Genomic DNA, 18,938 nt, shown 5'->3' with positions numbered 1-18,938 from the left:
AGGCTATAATGCAAATAATAAAGACCACAGCTTTCCTTGCCTTGAAAGGAAAGTGGAGCAAAGGGCCTGGGCAAGAAAGAGAGAGAAGAAATGGAAGAGTCAAGTGTGTAGGGGAGGCACCAGGAGCTTGGACCAAGGTAGGTTTGTGTCCTTCCTGGATCTCTGCCTGGTGTCCTGCCAGACTGACTGGGAGGGTGTGACAGCCCTGGGCTTTCTGCTGTGCAGAGGGGGAAGCCATGATCATTCCCTGGCTGAGAAGTGGTGGGGTTAGGGGCAGGCAGGTGTCAGGGCTGCAGCTGGGAGGCAGCTGACAAGTGTTGTCATTCAAGGGGGAGAGGGGGGAGTAGGAGGGGAGAAGCTGGAGCAGCCACAGAAGGAAGAACATGGGGGAACGAGGGCCCGGGGACTGGGACTGCTAGAGGATGGATAAGGGCCTAGGTTAGACGGAGTGTTTGGCCTCTTTAGTCATAATTTGCCCCTGTGCTCTTAGAAGCATATGGCACAGGGAAAGGCACCTCAAAGAGGCTTGTCTCTTGCCACCAGCAAATCCAGGGCTTTCCCTCTTTTCTCTCCTTTCTCCCTTCCCTGTTTCCTCCCCCTCCTCCCTCCCTTTAACTCTGCCCATGCTTTGTGGTGGTAATAGATCCCTGCCCCTACAGCCACACACTGGCATGCTGGAGTAATTCAGCGGGAGCTTGAAGCAGGAGTCTGCTGAGCTCTGTGCCCTGCTCTGGGTGGGGATGGTGGTTCAGGAGGAAGGTAGAGACTGCATCTTATGTGCACATACAACACCTAGCCCAGCAGGTTCTCTGGGAGCCAGACGTGGGATCTGTTTCTAGCTCCGAGAAGAAAGTGCTATGGGAAGTAGGTTGGGCACCAGGAGCCCTGGGTTCTTTTTTGGTTGCACCGCTGATAGGCTATGCAGTCTTGGCTAGGGTTGCTTCCCATGTCCCTGTTGTGAATGTGATGCCTGCCTTTGTGGGCACCTGGAGGCTTTTGCATGCAGCCTAGCATCAGCTCATAGCATTGCCAACTGGTGGGGAGGAGTGTCAAGTGCTGAAGGGGTTAAGCCTTCTGAAGCCTTGTGACTGAATGACCTGGCTTAGCAGAGAGATGGGGAAGAGCTGAGGAACTCCAGCAGGCTAGTGACAGAGACAGCTCAGATTTGTTTGCCAAGGTGGAGACAAAGGGCTCATGCAAATAAAGGTGTGGAGCAGGGTAGTGCCCAGCAGCACCAGGCAGGGGGTGGGGGTGTGGGCATGTTGACTTGCACCTGGAGGGGCTGTCAAATGTGGCTGGAGAGAGAAAGCTGCACCCCCACAGGTACTACTTGTCTGTCAGCAGCACCCCTGTTTGACCTCTGCAGGGTTGTCAGCAAGGATTGACATGCACATGGTGCTGCTTTTCCTTAAGGTCCCTCCCATGGGGTGCAATCAATGGCACTGGCTATTGGGACCACTGGCCACTGGAATCAGGAGGGGGATGAAGATAAAGGGGCAGGACATACTGAGCCATCTAAGACATCCTTGCACCTGCCAGCTCTTCTCCCTGGCACCAGGGGGGTTGTGGCAGGGCTCTGTACCCATTGTGGAGAAAAGTTCAATAGAGGTGGGGAGAGGGGTGTTGCTGATGTCACATCTCTGGCCTGAGCAGGCTTTGTGTAGGCTTCACACGCATGACACCTCATCCTGCGCTGGCTGCCCCATCTCAGAGGCAGCACCCTGTCAGATCCAACTCTTCCTCAAACCTGCTGGTGAGTGGGCAGGCTCAGGCAAGAGTTGGATCTGGTGGGGTGTTGCCTCTGAACTGGGGCAGCCCCTGGTCCACTAGTAGCCCACCTGGGCAGCCCCAGGGGCCCCTGCTGCCTTAGAAGGAAGGACTGGGGCCCTTGCAGCTCAGGGGCCACTTGGCCTGCTGGCAACTTGCCCCCTGGCTGTGGGAGACGGGTAGGCTCCGCTTTTTGGGGGGGAAGGATTGGGCCACTTGCCACTTCTGCCTTCAGCCTGCCTCTCCTGCAGTGGGGAAGGGACCTGTAAAAAGGGCTGCAACATTACAAATAGCTATGGGTCCAAAGTAAACTACATGCAAACGTGGTTTAGTTTGCAATGTAACAAACTCATTTAAATCAGGAAAAAAAAATACCTGTACAGCATGAGGCAGTTAAACTGCAAAAGCAGGCAATTTTTGTCATGTGTACAAGCGCCGTTTTAGTCTAGTTTAAAAAGTCTCTAGTGAGGGGACCTCCTTTCATGTGGATGCTAATGGAGCTCAGGCAGCTTTCCCTTTCCACATCATCCTTCAACCCAAGCAATCCTAGACAGAGAAGCTACTTCAGAGCTGCTGCATTACTCAGCAGCGGGGGAGAGCTCTTAGGGGGTTAGAACAGGCCTTCTGGGGACATGAGCGAAACCCTATCACTAGGGAACATGTACTGCTGCACTGAGCAAAGGGGCAGAGGGTGTGCTGTGAGGAGCAAGCCTTCCTTGGTAGAAAGGGCCCTTCTTTATCTCTCTTTTGTGATTCCAGTAGTATAACTGAAGGGTGGAAGTGAGAGGAGTACCAGCCCTGGGTGCTAACTTAGATGAGCCCCTGGAATGGTGCTTCCTGGAGTCTTTGTCATGGCAGGAGCACGCCCATCCTGCCTGGCATAGGAGTCCCCAGGGTAGGTAAGACTGATCACTGCCCTCTCCCTCCACACCCCTACTCCCTTGCACTCACCACTGCCACCCCCAGGGCACAGGGGAGTATAGATGAGGGTATAAAATTGGTGTAGTTACACCTTGCATGGCCTGTGGGATACGAAAGGCTCGGATGTTCTAGTGTAAAATGAATACAGCCCAGCTTGGAATACGTTTATGGGGAAAAGAAAGAAGCCTGTGGGTCTACTCCTCAATCCAGTTGGCCTCAGTGGGGAGACGCTGCTTAGCATCACTTGTGGATCTTTTCCACTGACTGAAACAGAGCTAGTCTGAGAGTGAAGGATGGTCCTAGGACTAGGGTGTTAACCAGAATTCAAGTCTGTGCGTGGCCATGGGATTCTTATGTTACCCGGGAATTGTTCCTTAGGGCAGCAGTTTTCAACCAGGGATCTGTAGCCCCCTGGGGAAGGTTTCAGGGGGTCGGCCCAGCACAGGGAGAAGCTGACTTGGCCACCCTGGGGCTGAGGTGAATCTCAAGGAAGGGGCAGGGGCGGGCCTGGCCCCACAGTCTCCATATGTGGTTGGCACTGCAGGGGGGCAGGTGAGGTGCCACACTGCTGCTGCTCAGGTGAGCAGGGCCCCAGAGCTAAGTGGGCAGGGCGTTTTTATAGCATGCTAGTGGGGGCAGGAAGAAAAAGGTTGAGAACCCCTGCCCTAGGGTGTGTCTGTGTCAGTCCCTGCTTTGACTGCCTTGTGGTGTAGAAATGCCTGAGCCAGCATTAGCCCAACTGGCTGGCATCCTATTAGCTGTCTAGCCATGGCAGCACAGAGCTCAAGCAGACTAAAGCTGCCTAAGCAGCCACCCAGCTCCTTGGGTAGATTTGCAGCTGGTGTTCAGTGGCTCCAGGACTGGATTGGAATCACAGGGGACTGCACACTGGCACTGAGCAACACTGGTAGAGCACTTCATGGAGACCCAAACTAGCTAATTTGCAGTGGGCTCAAACTGTATCATCTACAGGACACCGCAGTCACAGGCCCCCCTGCCCCTCAGTGGCAGTCAGAACATCCTGGCACCTATTGTGCTGGCTCCCAGTACCACATCTACCCCAGCTGAGGCTCCAACCCAAGAAATACCAATGTAGTACATGTGCTGGTGCATAACCCAGCACTGGGTTAATGAAGGAGCTGTTTAGTCGAAACCACCAAGATGCCCGTATCAAATGCTTTCTCAGAGTAGTGGTCTGCATGGGGACAAGCTGGCCTCCAGCCCAGAGGCTGGAGGAATGGTTTCAGTCTATCAGCCATGAAGTCCCGGGTGATGATTATGCTTGTAGGATGTGAGGTAAAAGCTGGCAGGTTCCCTGCCTCCTTGTAGAGGGATCCAGAGTTCTCCATTGGCAGAGGCAGAAGAGATCTGCTCCCAGCTAGTTAAACTGTTGAAAAGATCCCACCTCAGTTTTAACTTCCATCCCATGGAGCTGTAAGAGACCAGGAGGAGAAGTTTGCAAACAGCTGCTGTCAGGGACTGAGCAGCCCTGACTTATGGTCAGCAACAGTCCCGGGCCTGTTCTTGGCAGGATCAAGGTGTTGGCTCTGATGTTCGGGCCAGGCTCCAGGACTGGATTGGAATCACAGGGGACTGCAGATTGGCACTAAGCAACTTTGGCGGAGCACTGCATGGAGAGTTTGGGGCTGGGGTCAAGATTAAGGCGCCTCAACAGAGTTGGGATAGGGGGATGGCCCAGGATTAGCATGCCACGACGACTGAGGAGGGCATGGGCTGGAATTGTGGAGCTCAGGATATGGAGGTCTGCCCTCCCCCTGCCCTCAGTGTGGCAATGTTGGTGGCATCTCGTCTCATTCTTGTGAGCACTGCAGTTCCATGCAGCTTTGCTCAGGTGTCACAGTAGGCATGTGGGCTTCTCTCCTTGCAGGTGGTGTGGCCGAACTGGGGATGAAGGCACAAGCCTGACGCCTAGCATCATAGTCAGCTTCAAATCGACAGGCTAAGGCTGGGTCCCACTGACTGTAGCAGGAGGATCATTGGTGAGAGGAAGCCCCCAGCCATGGGCAGCCACGAGAGGGACCCAGCCTCCCCCAAGAGGGCACCAGCCCCATCCAGGTCCAACAGCACCGTGTCTTCTAAGCATGGCAGCGTTCACCAGGTCTGGTGCTGCCTTTCTGATGTGCCCATCACCCTGTTATCAGGCTCTGTCTTGAGAGTGGTACTGAGAAGGGAATCTTTTTTTCCTGAGATCCGTGCCAATCTTGGGGTGGGGGCAAGAGGGAAAAGGAGAAAGGCTGGAGATCTTCTCCCTTGGCAGTTGGGCTGACAGCTCTGCCTTCCAAGAGGGATGGACAGTCACAGTGGCAAGGGCATGGGATGCATAAGGATCATTTTAATGCAATCTAGTAGTGGCCTGGCTTATGCTGCTTACTGATGGGGCTGGGGGAAAGCTAATGGGGACCAGGCCCCTCCCTTGCCCAAGTGACTGCTCCCCACAGCATTGCAAGGGCAGATCCTGTTGTGTGTCAACCACTGACATCTTCTGCAGCAGACTAAAGGGAGAGTGGGGCTGGGGGAAGAAGATCCTTTAACCCCTGTACTCCCAAACAGTTTCCTGCCCTCTTTGAAAAGTAGCCCATAGCTCCGAGGGTTCAGGGGGCACTTGCAATGAACACGTCTCCATAGAGATGTCCTCCCAGGAGTTGCAGTGCTGAGTGAATTAGGGGATCAACAAAAGGTGCCAGGCTCCTTCCTTTGTTGGCACTTGGGAGGAAAGTAAAGATGCTGGTAAGTGAGATCTGACAGGAAGCTCATGGCAGCTAGTCTGTGGAAGGGGCCTGGCCCATTACAGGTGCTGACCCACAGACTTGGACTCCTGTGTTCCAGGGCTCAGAGAGCTGGGAGATGGTGGATGAGCCACGGGGCAGAAGTGGGCCGGGGCAGGAGCTGGAGAGGCAAGAAGGCTACATGCTGAAGAAGAGGAAGTGGCCTCTGAAGGGTTGGCACAAGGTGAGAGGCTGAAGGGAGTGGGAGGGAATATCCCCCAGAGGTAGATTCTCTACTCTGTCCCCAGCCTCTTGCCCCCCTCAGCCATGTTGCTGCTTCCACGGGAGGAGGCTAAACCAGTGAAGGCTAGGCTAGTACTTGGATGGGAAACCCCGGAGGGAAGTGGCTGCATGGGTCCAGCAGGGACACTCTTCCCCCTACACTAGCCCTAAGCTGATGTTTCAGCATGGTCTGAAGGGGATCTGTGCTGCCCACTTTCAGGCTAGGAACCAAAGTGAAGGCCTGTACACAGTCACTCATGATCCCAGGGTTGGTGGATAACTTGCTAATCTTGGGCCACTGACCCCCCCATTCCTTGGCTAGATTCCCAGCTTGGGCTGTTAGTCTGTCTCTGAGTCTCTTGCCCCTGCAGCTCCACAAGTGTCTGTCACTTCCTGTCCTAAAGTATCATGGACTCTTAAATGGCTTCCATACTCCAGCCCAGTCCTGGCTGTGTTTTGCTGCTTGGTGAGCCATCTGTATGCACTGTGGCTGTTAATGGGGTTCCAGTCTGCACCCCAGGGGTGATTGCATTTTGTTGTTCAGCGAGTGAGCCCTGTGCAGTGTGGCTGTTAGCTGTGTTCCCCCCAGAGGTACCCATGTTCTGCTGCTTTGTGAGTGACCCCCATGCAGTGTGGCTGTTAACTGGGCACTTTGCTCCACTGTGCTTCAGTTCTGGGGGAAGCAACTCTTGTATGTAGTTCAAGTGCTTGGGGAGAGGGACCCCTTGAATTTGGGGCATGAGATGGTTTCATGGGTGCAAAGAACCAACAATATGGCTTACTCTGTCACCTGCATCCTCATGTTCTTCTCTCCTGTATCCCCCCAGAGGTACTTTGTGCTGGAGGAGGGGATCCTGAAGTATGCCACCACACGCCAGGATGTGAGTACAGCCCTCATAGCTGTGAACTGATTCCATATTTCAGAGTAGTAGGGGCAGGGCAGGACAGGGGGTGGTGGGGAGTGGAGGGCTAGACAGGGGCCTGGGTCAGTCTCTGGGAAGGTTGGGTTGGGTGGGAGGCCCAAGTGCCCAGAGTCCCCAGTCTCCCCTAATCAAATGAGTGTCCTGAACCTGTATAACCTCCCACCCCAGGTCCTCAAGGGAAAGCTGCATGGTTCTATCGATGTCCGTCTGTCTGTCATGTCTGTCAACAAGAAGGCGCAGCGTGTGGACCTGGATACAGAGGAGAACATCTACCACCTCAAGGTGCTGGCCTGGGAGCACCTACTCTGTCCCTGTGCCCCCTGCCTGGGGGTGCTGGAGAGGTGGGACTTGGGGGTGGAGGGGAGTGGGACGGGGAGGGGGATCGGGTTTTTGATGGGGTTGGGATCTGGGGAGGAGGTTTGTTTGTAACACATATCTGACCTATGGCCTCCTTACCCCCCATCTCTCGCATAGATCAAGTCCCAGGAGCTCTTTAACAGCTGGGTGGCCAAGCTCTGCTCTCATCGCCTGGCTGAGAAGCCAGAGGTGCTCAACTATTCTGCCCCCACAGCGAGGCTCCCGTCATCCCCTTCACAGGTGAGTGCAACTGATCTGTGTATGGAGAGCAAGGTGAGGGAGAGTTTTCCCCCATACACTGCCAGGGGTGGAGTGTAGGCAGAGGTGCAGGGGTCCTTCTGTCTTCTTAGGAGGTGGAACCCAGGTGTTCAGGCTTTGTCTTCCAGCCCAACCTGCTCCTGATAACTCCCTGACCTCCTTGGGTCTTTCCACAGGGCTGTGGCTCCCGGGCCTGGGTCCTGCCATCAGGCAGCACCCCAGCCCTGTCCACCCTGACCAGCCCCAGGGACAAGGTGAGCACTTGGCTGAAGAACAGTGAGTGCCTGGAGCGCTGCTCAGCAGGTGAGTGGGGAGTGGCAAGGCTAGGGTAGGGAGGGAGTATCTGATGCTGCCTGTGGTATGAGATGGGCAGCAGGAGGAAACACGGTTAGGTAGCAGGCTGCAGAGCTCCAGTGTGGCTGGGGTTCAGCATGGATGTGGTGGTCATGCCACATCCCCCTGGCCTGTGTGGTATGGGAAGACAGCCCACGGCACCCACGTGCCCTACCTCATGTGCTCTTCTGCCTCCAACCCTGCCTGCCAGCCCTCCTTCTACTTACCCATCTCTCTGTGACTCCCCACTCTGCCCCAAATCTCAGAGCTCTCTGAGTGCCAGGAGAAGCTGCAGGAGCTGAACAAGATGCTCCAGAGCCTGGAGACATTGCACCGCATCCCGTCCGCGCCTCTTATCTCCAACAGCCAGGTGAGCCAGGGAGCAGGGTCAGTTTGATCCCTTGGACAGCTCTGGTTTCATGGGGAGCTGGGCACTGAGGTCACCGTGATCCCTGGCAGCATGGTCAGGAACAGCACCTGGATTGATATGTCCCTGTATCACAGAGAAGAATCCTGGGTACCCTAAGTCCCCCACTATGGGCCTCCTGGAGTGCCCTAGATGTCAGCCCATTCATGTGGCTGGCATGAGCAGGTGGTCCTAGGCTGCTGGCAGTGAGTGTGCCAGGGCAGTGGGGACGCATCTCTAGTGCCTGTTGATGGGCTGCTGTTAATTGGTGCCAGACTGTATCCAGAGGTGGCTGCATTTTGCTGCTTGGCAAGCCACCCTGTGCCCCAGTGGGCAACCCTAGCACTCCTTTGTCCCTCTCCTGCCCTGCCCCCAGCTCCCTTGCTTTTCCTGTCAGAAAGGTTCTCTCATGTTTGCTTTATTACAGGGCTCAGTTGGTACAGAGAGACCCAAGAAAGGAAAACGCACCGCCAAGATCTGGTGCACCCAGAGCTTTGCCAAAGATGACACCATTGGCAGGGTGAGTGCAGCCACCAAACACTGCCCTCCCCACCCTGGCAGCTTTGAGAGGAGGGAGGGCCCTGGGGTTTGCAGCTTTTCCCAACCCCATGTGAGCCTCAGGGGCAGGGGGAACATCACCAGGGTGCATTTCAGTTGCATGGGAGGAAGCTGTTGTGTGGTGGCACCTGCCTGCCTGCCTGCCCTGCAGGTACCCACCTTAAGGAAGGTGGCAGGGTGTTCCCAAGAGAGCCTAGACCCCATGCAGGGCAGTGTCAGGATTCAGAAAGCCTCTGAGGCTGGCACCATCCCATCAGTCCTGCTGGTCTGACTCGGGGGCAGAGGTCACAAGAACACCTGGCAAGTGCTGAGCTGCCCCCAATCATTCCCCACTTTGTTCTCTGCTTAGGTGGGCCGCCTGCACGGCTCTGTTCCCAACCTCTCACGGTACCTGGAGCCATCTCAGAGCCAGCCAGCCTTCAGCCTCCCGGCAGAGTACAACCAGCTGCAGAGGAACTTCTGGGTCCTGGCCCAGAAAGGTGGGTCAGGCTTGGGGTGGATCAAATAATGAGAGAAGGGGGTCGGAGGGTGAGCAGGGTCTGTACTGGACCCGTGGCTCCAAGAGCAGCAACCGCCTCACCTGCCTGAGGCGGTTGCCTCTGGCTGCCTCTACTGTTGTGGCCACTGCAAGGAGACAAAGCTCTGGAGTTGATTGGTGCTGGGTTGAGCCTGACCCCGTGTCCTGCTGCCGGTTCCAGTGCATGGGTCCCTCAGCAGTGTGGTGGCTGTGCTGACCACAGAGAGGGATCGCCTCCAGGAGATGCAGCGGGCACTGGACCTGCAACGCTCTGCCACACGCCTGGGCAGCACCAGGAACTCTGCCACACCTGGGGTAAGGAACTGGATGCAAAGAACACCCCCTCTCTGATCTCCCCCTCCTACTGCAGAGAGCTCAGAGCTGGTCCTACTGTGGCCTTTCAGTACAGACTATGGTCACTGTACCCTTTGATGTGCAGTGGCCCCCTGCATGGGTTGGGGATAGAGTTTGTCCCAGGCATTGTGGATCTAATAACATATGGGTGGGGAGTCACAGGACACGCAAGCATCCAGGGCCTGAAGGGAGTTACTCTAGGCCCTGGGTTGGGTCTGTAATGATTTCAGGCAGCTGCCATTGGATGGTCCTCTCCAAAGTGTCGTGAGTTGGGTGGGTCTCAGCCTTGTCCTCTGGGAGCATTCATCCCACCCCATGTTGGCAGCCCCAGGGGAAGGCAGGGGAGGGCTACCCTGCTTTGTGCTGCCCTGAACTTAGCAGCTGCCAAGTTCCCTTCACCCCAGCCAGTATATGGGGCCACACAGCAAGGCGGGAGGCTGGGGTGGGCGGAATGTGTTTCCTCAGCCTCTTCCTGTCTGTGTAGAGCCTGGATCACCAGGAGTGCCTGCGGCGATTCCACTCCCTCTCCCTCTCCTCTGATGCCACCCTGGACTCCTTCACCTCACTTACCCCAGCTGAGGTGAGGCCTCTGGAGTAGGCGGGAGGCAGGCCATCTGATCAGTAGTAATCTGGATCAAATGAAGAGGGGAGCCCAGTGGTGGGACTGCCCTGCTGCTGCATGCTGGGCTGTGCTGACTGGGCATGTGGGTCCCTGGGGGTGAAGGGGGTCTGATGTTGAATGAGCATGGAACAGATCACTCCAGGCTGGGGTCAGGTCCCTGATGGGAGCCTGGAGGCCTGGGCGGTGCACCCGGTGGATGTGGGACTCTTCTTTCAGCCCAAGGGAAGGAACTCTCTGGGCTCCATCAGTCCCACCTAGGAGCAACACAGTTGCCCCTGCACCCATCCCCTGGCCCAGCTCCTATCCTTCTCCTTATAGCCACCCTGTCTGCCCCTGCTTCTGTCCCTGCTTCCTCTGGGGAAAAGGAAGCCACAGCAAGAGCATGGATCCTGCTCTGCCCTTGCTGCACTGTCATAAAAGGCTGAAGGTGACTATCCTATTTCCTCCCTGCTACATGCACAGCCAGACACCCTGCTGGTGAAGGGACGGGAGCAGCAGCTGTCCAACCGCAGCATTGTCTCGCTGTCCGACTCGCACACAGAGTTCTTTGATGCCTGCGAGGTCTTCCTGTCTGCCAGCTCTTCTGAGAATGAGGTTTGGAGGCTGGGGTATCTGGGGCTGTGGAAGGGACCCAGCTGCAGGGATGTCCAGCTGTAGCCTTGCAGTGCTCAATGCAGTTGCCCCCCCTTGAGCCACCACCCTCTGCTGGCTGGAGTGTGTCAGGCAAGCCCAGTGCCTGTCAGCTCCTCCGCATGACAGGGTCTGGGGCTGTCATGGAGTCTGTATCTCATCTCTAATGCTGCTGCTGATGTCTGTGGCATTGTGCTCCTAAATCTAATGTGGTCAAGGGCACAGATTTATCTTTAGGTGCAAGTGTTGGCCTATGTATACATGCAAACATACAGATATATGTACACCCAGCCATAGGTATGCACCTGGGTGTTACTATTCATGTCCTTGTGTGCATACCGCTGCCCTGCTGGTACATATGTGCATAGATGCACTGCTCCATGCACACTCAGCTGTGTACGCCCCTGGGTATGTATGCACATGCAGCATATGTGTGCACATCAACTGTGCCATGTATGCCCAACAAACAACACAGGGTGTACACACATGCATGCAAGCTGCCAACATGACTCTCAGAGCCACAGAATGGGGGCGCCCTGGCAGATATCTCTGCATGGAGTGAAGGGAGGCTGGTTATATTTATTCTAGAATCCCACTCATTCCTGTTTCATTTCTTTTTGTTTTTTCTCTCCTGCCCTCCTCTGCTCTGGTGTCTTAGGTGGCAGAGAAGCTCCTGCCTCCCTCCTGGCCATTACCCCCAGATCCTCATAGTCACCCCATGGCCCATTGCTCCTATAGCCTTACTTGCTGCTCATCATAAACTGGAGGCCTGACATTTGATGCTAACAATAACTGTGCTTTGTAACCCCCTGACCCTCCTATTCACCACTTGCTTCCCCTTCAGCCCCCTCTTCATACTCCCCCAGGACCTCCTCAAACCCCCTGGCCCTCCTGCTCCTGACCTTGGAGCCCCTTGAATAACACCCACCACCCCTGCTGCAGGCCTTCTCCAGATGGGCTTGGTCCTGTCTTCCTGTGCTCAGTGGGCACCTAACCCTGGTGAGACCCACAGAAACCATTGTGCTCACCAGCCTCCCTCAAGGGCATAGAGCTGGGCAATCCTGTGCTTCCCAGCCCTTCCTTCTGTTTTGTGTCTGGGCTTAACTACAGCCCCTCTGTCTATCTGGGCCTTGATCTGACCTTGCAGTGGCAGGAAGCTTGTGAGGTCCTGGCTTTGCCCACTTTCTTATGATTCTTCCCCAGTACCCCCTCTGCCTCATGGCTGCCCTCTCTCTGCATCCCAAAGCTCCCCCATCCCAGGCCCTTCCCATTCCAGCTCCAAAGGCTTTTGAGTGCTGTGGTAGTGATCCTTAGAGGAGTCCTGTGAGCCCTGGTCATTAGCTGACATCAGACCCAAAACGTTAGAATGAAGCAGTGGCCACATCCAACCTGGAGTCTGATACAGGGCTCAGTGCCCCCCACTCCTTCCCACTGGCTTGGAGAGCCCCTCACCAGGTGGCTAGGCCAATGGAACCAACCTGAGGCCACTGCCATGCTGTTGGAGATGCATTCTTCCCAACCCCACCTGTGCCTGGGGCAGAGCAGTGCTTTCCCACCCCACACACAGCCCTAGGTCTTCCCCTCCTCTCCCCACAACCTGAGCAGTAGGTGCTATATGCCAGCACCAGCCCCTTGTTTGCCAACCCAGCCTCTGTGACGTTTGTGCCCTTCCAGGCATCAGACGATGAGTCTTGCCTCAGTGAGGCTACCAATAGCATCTCTGAAGACACGGTGGATGCAGGGGGGGCTGGGCGCTTCCACAAAGGTACCAGCCCTGGGGTAGGGTGGGGAAGAGGGGGACAGTGCTTGGGGGTGGCATCGGTTGATGGGTGTAGTGAAGGGCAGGTGGGTTGTGGAGAACTGATGGTGGGCTAGGATGGCCCCTGAGGGGGTGGTGGGCAGTAGCCAGAGCAGTGGGGAAGGGGGCTGGACAGGTGGGTTTGGTGGGTGAAAGGCCCCAGCTTGTGGCTGACTGCAAGTATCTGACCCCAGCAGGGCTGGTTGCTGTGGATGTGCCAGGCATGTCTGAACTGGGTGGGGGCCCACTGGCACACCAGCTCCTCTCCCTCCCTGTGCTGGCGTCTACAGGGGTCCCACGCCGAAGCTGCTTGCCAGCCCCCAACGTCCATTCAGGTGATGTTAGCCTGTGGAATATCCTGCGCAACAACATTGGCAAGGACCTGTCCAAGGTGTCAATGCCGGTGCAGCTCAACGAGCCCCTCAACACCCTGCAGCGCCTCTGTGAGGAGCTTGAATACAGCGCCCTGCTGGATGCTGCTAGCTGCAGCCCCGACCCCTGCGAACGCCTGGTACCTGCTCTTTGCTGGGACCCCATGCCCCACCAGGGAGGAACTGCCTGTATCCTGCTTATCCCCCCACAAGTACCTGGTGTCTGTCTCCTGGGACTGTACCCTGAAACAGACAGTCTGGAGGGCCTCATACCTGCCCCCATTACCAGGGCCTTGCACCCCACTGCAAAACACAGTACTACAGTCCCCTCCACCCTGAGAGAGCCTGGTACTTCTCCCATCCCCAGGACCCTAACCTATAAACAGAGCCCCTCTGCCCTACTTTGGGAGGGCAGACCAGCTGTCTCCCCTGACCAGCTTTCCTCCCTGGCAGGCCAGTGCTGGCTGTTCCACAGGAAGGATGCAGGAACCCCATTCTCCTCTGGACTGAGTGAGGATGTTCCTTCCTCACCCTGCCTGGCAAGGTGGTTTGCTCCAGACCTGAAGCATAAGTGTCCTGGGGCCTGACAGGTCCCACCACAGACATTGTCCCCATGAATGTTTCCCGTTCCTCCTGGAACTGTGTGGCAGGGAGTTCCAACCATCCTTAGCCCTTGCTTCTCAGCTATGCTACATATACTGCCTGTGAAGGTGGAGCCAGTTCCACCCCCAGTGAGAAGGCCCTAAGGCTGCACCTGCATCCCCACCCTCTTCATGCCCCTTTCCCCATACCTGCCTCTCAGCCCTGCATGCCCTGGAGCCCAGGCCTTACTACTAGATATCAACCAGACCCTGGTGACTTATTCTGTCTTCTTCTAGGTATATGTGGCTGCCTTTGCTGTCTCTGCCTATGCCTCCACGTACCATCGTGCTGGCAGCAAACCTTTCAACCCTGTCCTGGGTGAGACTTATGAGTGTGTGAGGCCAGACAAAGGCTTCCGCTTCATCAGCGAGCAGGTACCCGGCAGTGTGGGAAGTCACCAGGGCGGGAGGCTACACTGCTGGGGAAGGGGGGTGGGGGGTGACATTACTGTCCTTTCCTAGATGGTATTGGAACTGCCTGCTGTTTGCATGTGTTGTGAGCCCTACACTGCATACAGCTGATGTGGATTTTCTGAGTGACATATTGTGTAGTACCCATTTATGCAGGGCTCTGAGGGGCACAGTAGGGAGGTGTCTGCAGATGAGATGGGAGATGATGAGGGGAGTTGGCAGGGGTGGGGTACAGAGCTCTGACTTAGAGGGTGGATGGCTCAGGGGAGAGAGCTGTGTGGGGCTGGTGTGGATGAAGCAAGGTCATACACTCCTCTTCCTCCTCCACACAGGTCTGTCACCACCCACCCATCTCTGCCTGTCATGCTGAGTCAGACAACTTCATCTTCTGGCAAGGTGAGACCCTGGAGGACAACAGGGCATCAGGTTGGGGTCAGAACCACCTTGGGAACAGCAACTGTTCCATCGTGCCTTAGGACTTGGAGCCAGGGAGAATTAGGCCTGAGAGAACCACTGGTCAGGCAGGCACCCACCACACCTCCTTCCTGTCTGCCCAGGTGCTCAGGTTTGGGGCAGAATGGCTCCAGCAGCAACACTGACTGTCGCTTCTCATTCCCCTCCAGACATGAAGTGGAAAAACAAATTCTGGGGCAAGTCCCTGGAGATCATTCCTGTGGGGACCGTGAATGTCCAGCTGCCCAAGTGAGTGACTCCTGCCAGCCCTACCCCTAGTGGTTTGAGAGCACCTCATCCTGTGCCCCTGCCTCCCCTACCCCCAGCAGTGCCTAGCTCCTGCCCACCCTGGTGGTAACACTCTGTCTCTTGCCTGCTGGCGAAGGTTTGGGGATCACTTTGAGTGGAACAAGGTTACATCCTGCATCCACAACATCCTGAGTGGCCAGCGCTGGATCGAGCACTATGGTGAGGTCCTCATCCGCAACGCAAAAGACAGCACCTACCACTGCAAGATCACCTTCTGCAAGGTAGGAGGAGTCCCTTCTCTTCCACCTACCCCTACCCCTCCCCTCTTCATCCCCCCTTCATCCCTGCCCAGACCCCATCATGGGTCCACTCTTTCCTGGCCCCTTTTTCAGTCCTTCTTTCCTGTTCTCTTTTTTTTTCTTCTTCCCATTTTCTCTTTTTTCATCCCTTGTTCGCTCATTTTTCCCTCCACGCCCCATGGAGTTGCGTCTTCCTGCCCTAACCTGCCCTCACTCCCTCTCTGGCAGGCCAGATACTGGGGCTCCAATGTCAACGAGGTCCAGGGAGCTGTGTTCAGCCCCAGCGGAAAGGTGATCCACCGCCTCTTTGGCAAGTGGCATGAGGGGCTGTTCCGTGGCACGCCCCCCACCGGCCGGTGCATCTGGAAACCCAGTAAGGATCAGGAGGGGGTAATTGCTCATAGGAAAACTTGGCGTTGTCTGCATGGGAGGGGCCTTCCTAGAAGGACTAATCTGCAGGGTCTGAGACAGGACCCCCACAGTCCCAACCTTGCTCAAGTTGGGGGATAAAGGGGTGCCAATCTCTGCACAAGTGATGCCCTCTCCAAAGAGGCAGCAGTAGCCTTCACCCTGTCTATTCTTCCTGCATGTGAGACTGAGGCCTCCCAGTGGGCGCTCCAGATTCTGCAGCTACTGATGTCCCAGCTTAGAGCCTCACATTGCCCTCTGCTGTGGAGGACCATCCTCATGGGAGCACTGTGGGGATTTGCTGCTTGCTACAAACCCCCCTGGGGACTGGCCAGTGGGGGGTGCTTCAAGATGCTAATCTGGCTTCATGTTGTCTTCATTCACAGACCCCATGCCCCGGGAGCATGAGAAGAACTATGGCTTCACGCAGTTCGCCTTGGAGCTCAACGAGTTGACGCCAGAGCTCAAACGCTTCCTGCCTTCCACGGACACACGGCTGCGCCCTGACCAGCGGTGAGCGCAGGACTACTGCACCCCATGCCTGAGACCTCCCCATTTACCCCACCATGACCCTGTAGCAGTGTTGGGTCAGACTAGGCACATCCTCGAGACCTGCGGTGTGTGCATGTGTGAGAATATAGCTGAGACCCTGAAGTTCACTATGAATGGAAGTGGGGAACGTAACTGAGCCCCTACAGCTCCTTACAGTTGTGATTCACCTATCTTCCAGGTACCTAGAAGAGGGGAATGTGCAAGCAGCAGAGTCCCAAAAGCGCCGAATCGAGCAGCTACAGAGAGACCGACGCAGGGTGATGGAGGAGAACAACATCATGCACCAGGCACGCTTCTTCAGGTACTAGCCTCTGCCCACTAGCCTCCTTCCTACTCCCAGGGATCTGGGGGCACCTCTGCCTTCCCAGTCCACTCTAAAGAGGCAACACAAGGGACCTGGTGTGAGCAGGTCTGGGAATGGCTCTGAGAGCATCCTCTACCCTGGCTGCCTTGAAACTCAGGTCACTTGGTGGCTTTATGGTAGGAAAGGGAGGGACCATGTAGGGCTTTGGCCTAGAAAGTGCAGAACCACTGCACATTGTTTGGGGTGAGTGGGAAGGAGAAGGGGAAGGCCTGGTGTGAATGAGTTTGCCTCACTCTGGGTTGCCCTCTGGGGAGGGTCCTGCCCTTGAGAAGCCAAGACTCCTAACCTTCATCCCTGACTGCATCCTCCCTTTCCTTTTCACTGGCAGGCGGCAGACAGATTCCAGTGGCAAGGAGTTGTGGGTCAGCAACGGCTCCTACTGGAAGCTGCGGCTGGATCCTGGCTACACCAACTTGGACAGTGCTGTCCTGTGGTAGCCAGGGGTTTCCTGAGGAGCCACTGTAGTCTCTGTGTCCTCTTCTCCCAAACCTGGGTGTGCAGAGACCTGTTGGCAGGGTGTGGGCCTACAACATCCCTGAGGAAAATGAAGCACCAGGTCCCAGCATCTCCCTGCCCTCCAACTGGGATTCCCTGGGATTTTACTGGGCCTCAGCAGCACTCGCCAGTGGACGATGAAAGGTGTCTCGGCCTTTCCCAGGTCAACCCGCTGCCTGTACCATCATCATCACTGTCTGCTGGCCAGGCAGTGCCCTCACTACTGTGGGCTGGCCTTTGATAGTGGACTGTCAAAGGTACTAACTAGATGCACTTAGCACTGCCCTTCACACCCCCACCTACTCCCCCCCACCCCCAGCCAGGGGGCACCAGGAGGGTGGGGTAAGGGCAGCTTTCCCTTTCCCCCATTATTTGTATTAATTTCAACCAGCCTCAAAAAAGTGGGTAGAATATGCCCCAACCCCTTGCCTTGGCACCTTGGGAGAACAGGGTCTGAGAGGTGTTTGCAAAGAAAAGGCGTTGTCTTGGGGGTAGCACTTGTATGCCCACAAGGAGGAACCACTCACCAACCCCCAGGATGGACCTGGTGCCCTGTCTTAATGCTGCAGCTCCCCAGGGAGATCGACAAGCAGAGTTGGCTGTGCTACCTCTTTGCTGCCACCTGGTCCCCACTCCCAAAGAAGGGAAGCATTGCAGTAGTTGGGAGAAGGCAGGGGATTCATGGCTGCTTTGGCCTCTCTTGGCGCTTGTCTTCACTAATGAGATCACTCTAGTCCTGTCTGCAGCTCCATGCCCGTCCCTCAAGTCTGACCAGGGGCGAAGGGTAATTTGAGCTTCCTCTGGGGGAACAGGGTGGATGCATCACTGTGTAACTACACCCTGCATTCACTGACACTTGTGGGCAGCATCCTAGTAGCAGGAGCCTGGTCCTGGCACTGCTTGGTTGCTGGGAGTAGGGCTGCTGGTAGATGGTGGTGTGGCTTCTGCAGCAGGCCCAAGCCTCTCACTCCTGTGGTGTCCCCTCAGTGAGCCATGTCCAAGAGAGGACCAAGGTGGCTGCCTAAGAGTGTGTGACTGGTCAGCTGCTGCTCTGGCCTGGTGGGCACTAGCTCTCCTGGCATCTGCCACCCGCCCTGGAGCCAGGTTCCCATCAGCATCTTGGAGGGGGATGTCCCTTTGGACCCACAGGGCTCAAAGACCTGTTGGTCTCCCAGTGCCTTCTGTCACTCCATGTGAGGGAATGTGCCAGTGACCAGGATGCTGAGGGACTGCTGTTATAAGGGGAACAACCCCTTCACTCTCTCCCTTGGTGTAGGGCTGGCTCTGGTTATCTCGTACCCTATGGAGCTCCTTCCACCCCCACCTTGGGGAGGACCTGGCCCCGTTCCTGTACCCCTCCTGCACACTATCACTGCAGCCTGGCCACCCTTGAGTGAAGCAATAAAGTAGCCCTTTCTTGTCCCCCAACAGGCTTTTGGGGCTAGCATCAGGGTCGTTTGTACGCACAGCACCCGGGCCCTGGGGAGTTGTGGGGTAATAAGGTAATGGCCTGCCAGAATGAGGGCTGCTTTGGTGATCACTCTGGGATCACCATGGGGCAGTTCAGGGGCTTGGAGAACCCAGGAGAGGAACCAAGCAGTAGCACTGGTGGGAGCCATGGACACAGGGAGATGGTGCCTGATAGAGCAGGAGAGCCTGCGATTCAGCACTTCCAAAGTCAGTGACTAGTCCAGTGACGTCCTTAGCTGGGTAGTGCTTATGGCTTGCCCCCTATCTGCATGCCTGGGCTAATGACAGCCTTTAGGGTCAGGCAGTGTGGTGTCAGGGGCTGGCATATTCCCCACCACCTGGAGCATTTGTTTCTTTGGGTCTCTGAATGGGGTTTTGGGGGTCCTGGCTCCCCAAGCTCCATTCTCTCCCTGGTGTTTGGGGCTGGAAGGAGGTGGCAAGAGCCCTTGTGGGATTTTTCCCTCAGCAGCAACTCAGGCCAGTCCCTGTCTTACCCACAGCTCTTAGGGCAGGGGTGAGCACTTGTTTCCCATCTGCCTTCATGTGCACTCTGTCTCCTTTCATGCCCTCCCCAGCGGGGGAGATAGGACCATGCCTGTTGGTTTGGGCCCTGGGTCTTTGTGGGGCTGGCCTGCAGGCAGGCAGACCCCTCTGCCCACCCCCCACATGCACCCCCAGGCCCATCTGTGTCAATGGATTTGGCCATTGTCCGCGTGATGCGCCCCTCACGCTGTGATCAAACATTCCACGTCTCCAATAAAGGACCAGGGAGA

The 18,938-nt window shown here is 56.3% G+C and overlaps 2 protein-coding genes across 6 annotated transcripts in view; both read left to right on the top strand.

The window, feature by feature from the left end:
• MRPL10 (mitochondrial ribosomal protein L10) overlaps positions 1-4,669 on the top strand; it is an 18,900-nt gene extending 14,231 nt beyond the window's left edge. Inside the window, exon 6 of the transcript XR_016441969.1 lies at positions 4,577-4,669. The gene's annotated coding sequence lies outside the window, so the exon portion shown is untranslated. The remainder of the gene's footprint in view (positions 1-4,576) is intronic.
• OSBPL7 (oxysterol binding protein like 7) lies at positions 4,585-18,938 on the top strand. Of its 5 annotated transcripts, none has more exons than XM_090044609.1 (22): positions 4,585-4,688; positions 5,536-5,658; positions 6,524-6,577; positions 6,788-6,901; positions 7,094-7,216; positions 7,411-7,537; positions 7,834-7,937; positions 8,401-8,493; positions 8,881-9,010; positions 9,230-9,363; positions 9,887-9,982; positions 10,487-10,618; positions 12,329-12,419; positions 12,647-12,963; positions 13,702-13,839; positions 14,208-14,271; positions 14,499-14,577; positions 14,714-14,858; positions 15,105-15,249; positions 15,671-15,797; positions 16,015-16,137; positions 16,529-18,938. In XM_090044609.1, exons 2-22 carry the CDS (start codon positions 5,554-5,556, stop codon positions 16,635-16,637), a joined length of 2,550 nt encoding a protein of 849 aa, XP_089900735.1. In that variant the 5' UTR covers positions 4,585-4,688; positions 5,536-5,553; the 3' UTR covers positions 16,638-18,938. The 5 variants fall into 5 exon arrangements, with proteins under 5 accessions (XP_089900735.1, XP_089900734.1, XP_089900731.1 ...); XM_090044608.1 differs by having other exon boundaries at positions 4,675-4,807; positions 12,743-12,963; XM_090044605.1 differs by having other exon boundaries at positions 4,675-4,807; positions 12,650-12,963.

The sequence above is a fragment of the Crocodylus siamensis genome, chromosome 4, assembly GCF_052110815.1.
Source record: "Crocodylus siamensis isolate JL-2025a chromosome 4, ASM5211081v1, whole genome shotgun sequence".
In the NCBI taxonomy this organism is placed as follows: Eukaryota; Metazoa; Chordata; order Crocodylia; family Crocodylidae; genus Crocodylus; species Crocodylus siamensis.
The sequence above is the reverse complement of the archived record's forward strand: the minus strand, read 5'-3'. Positions and strand labels throughout refer to the sequence as shown.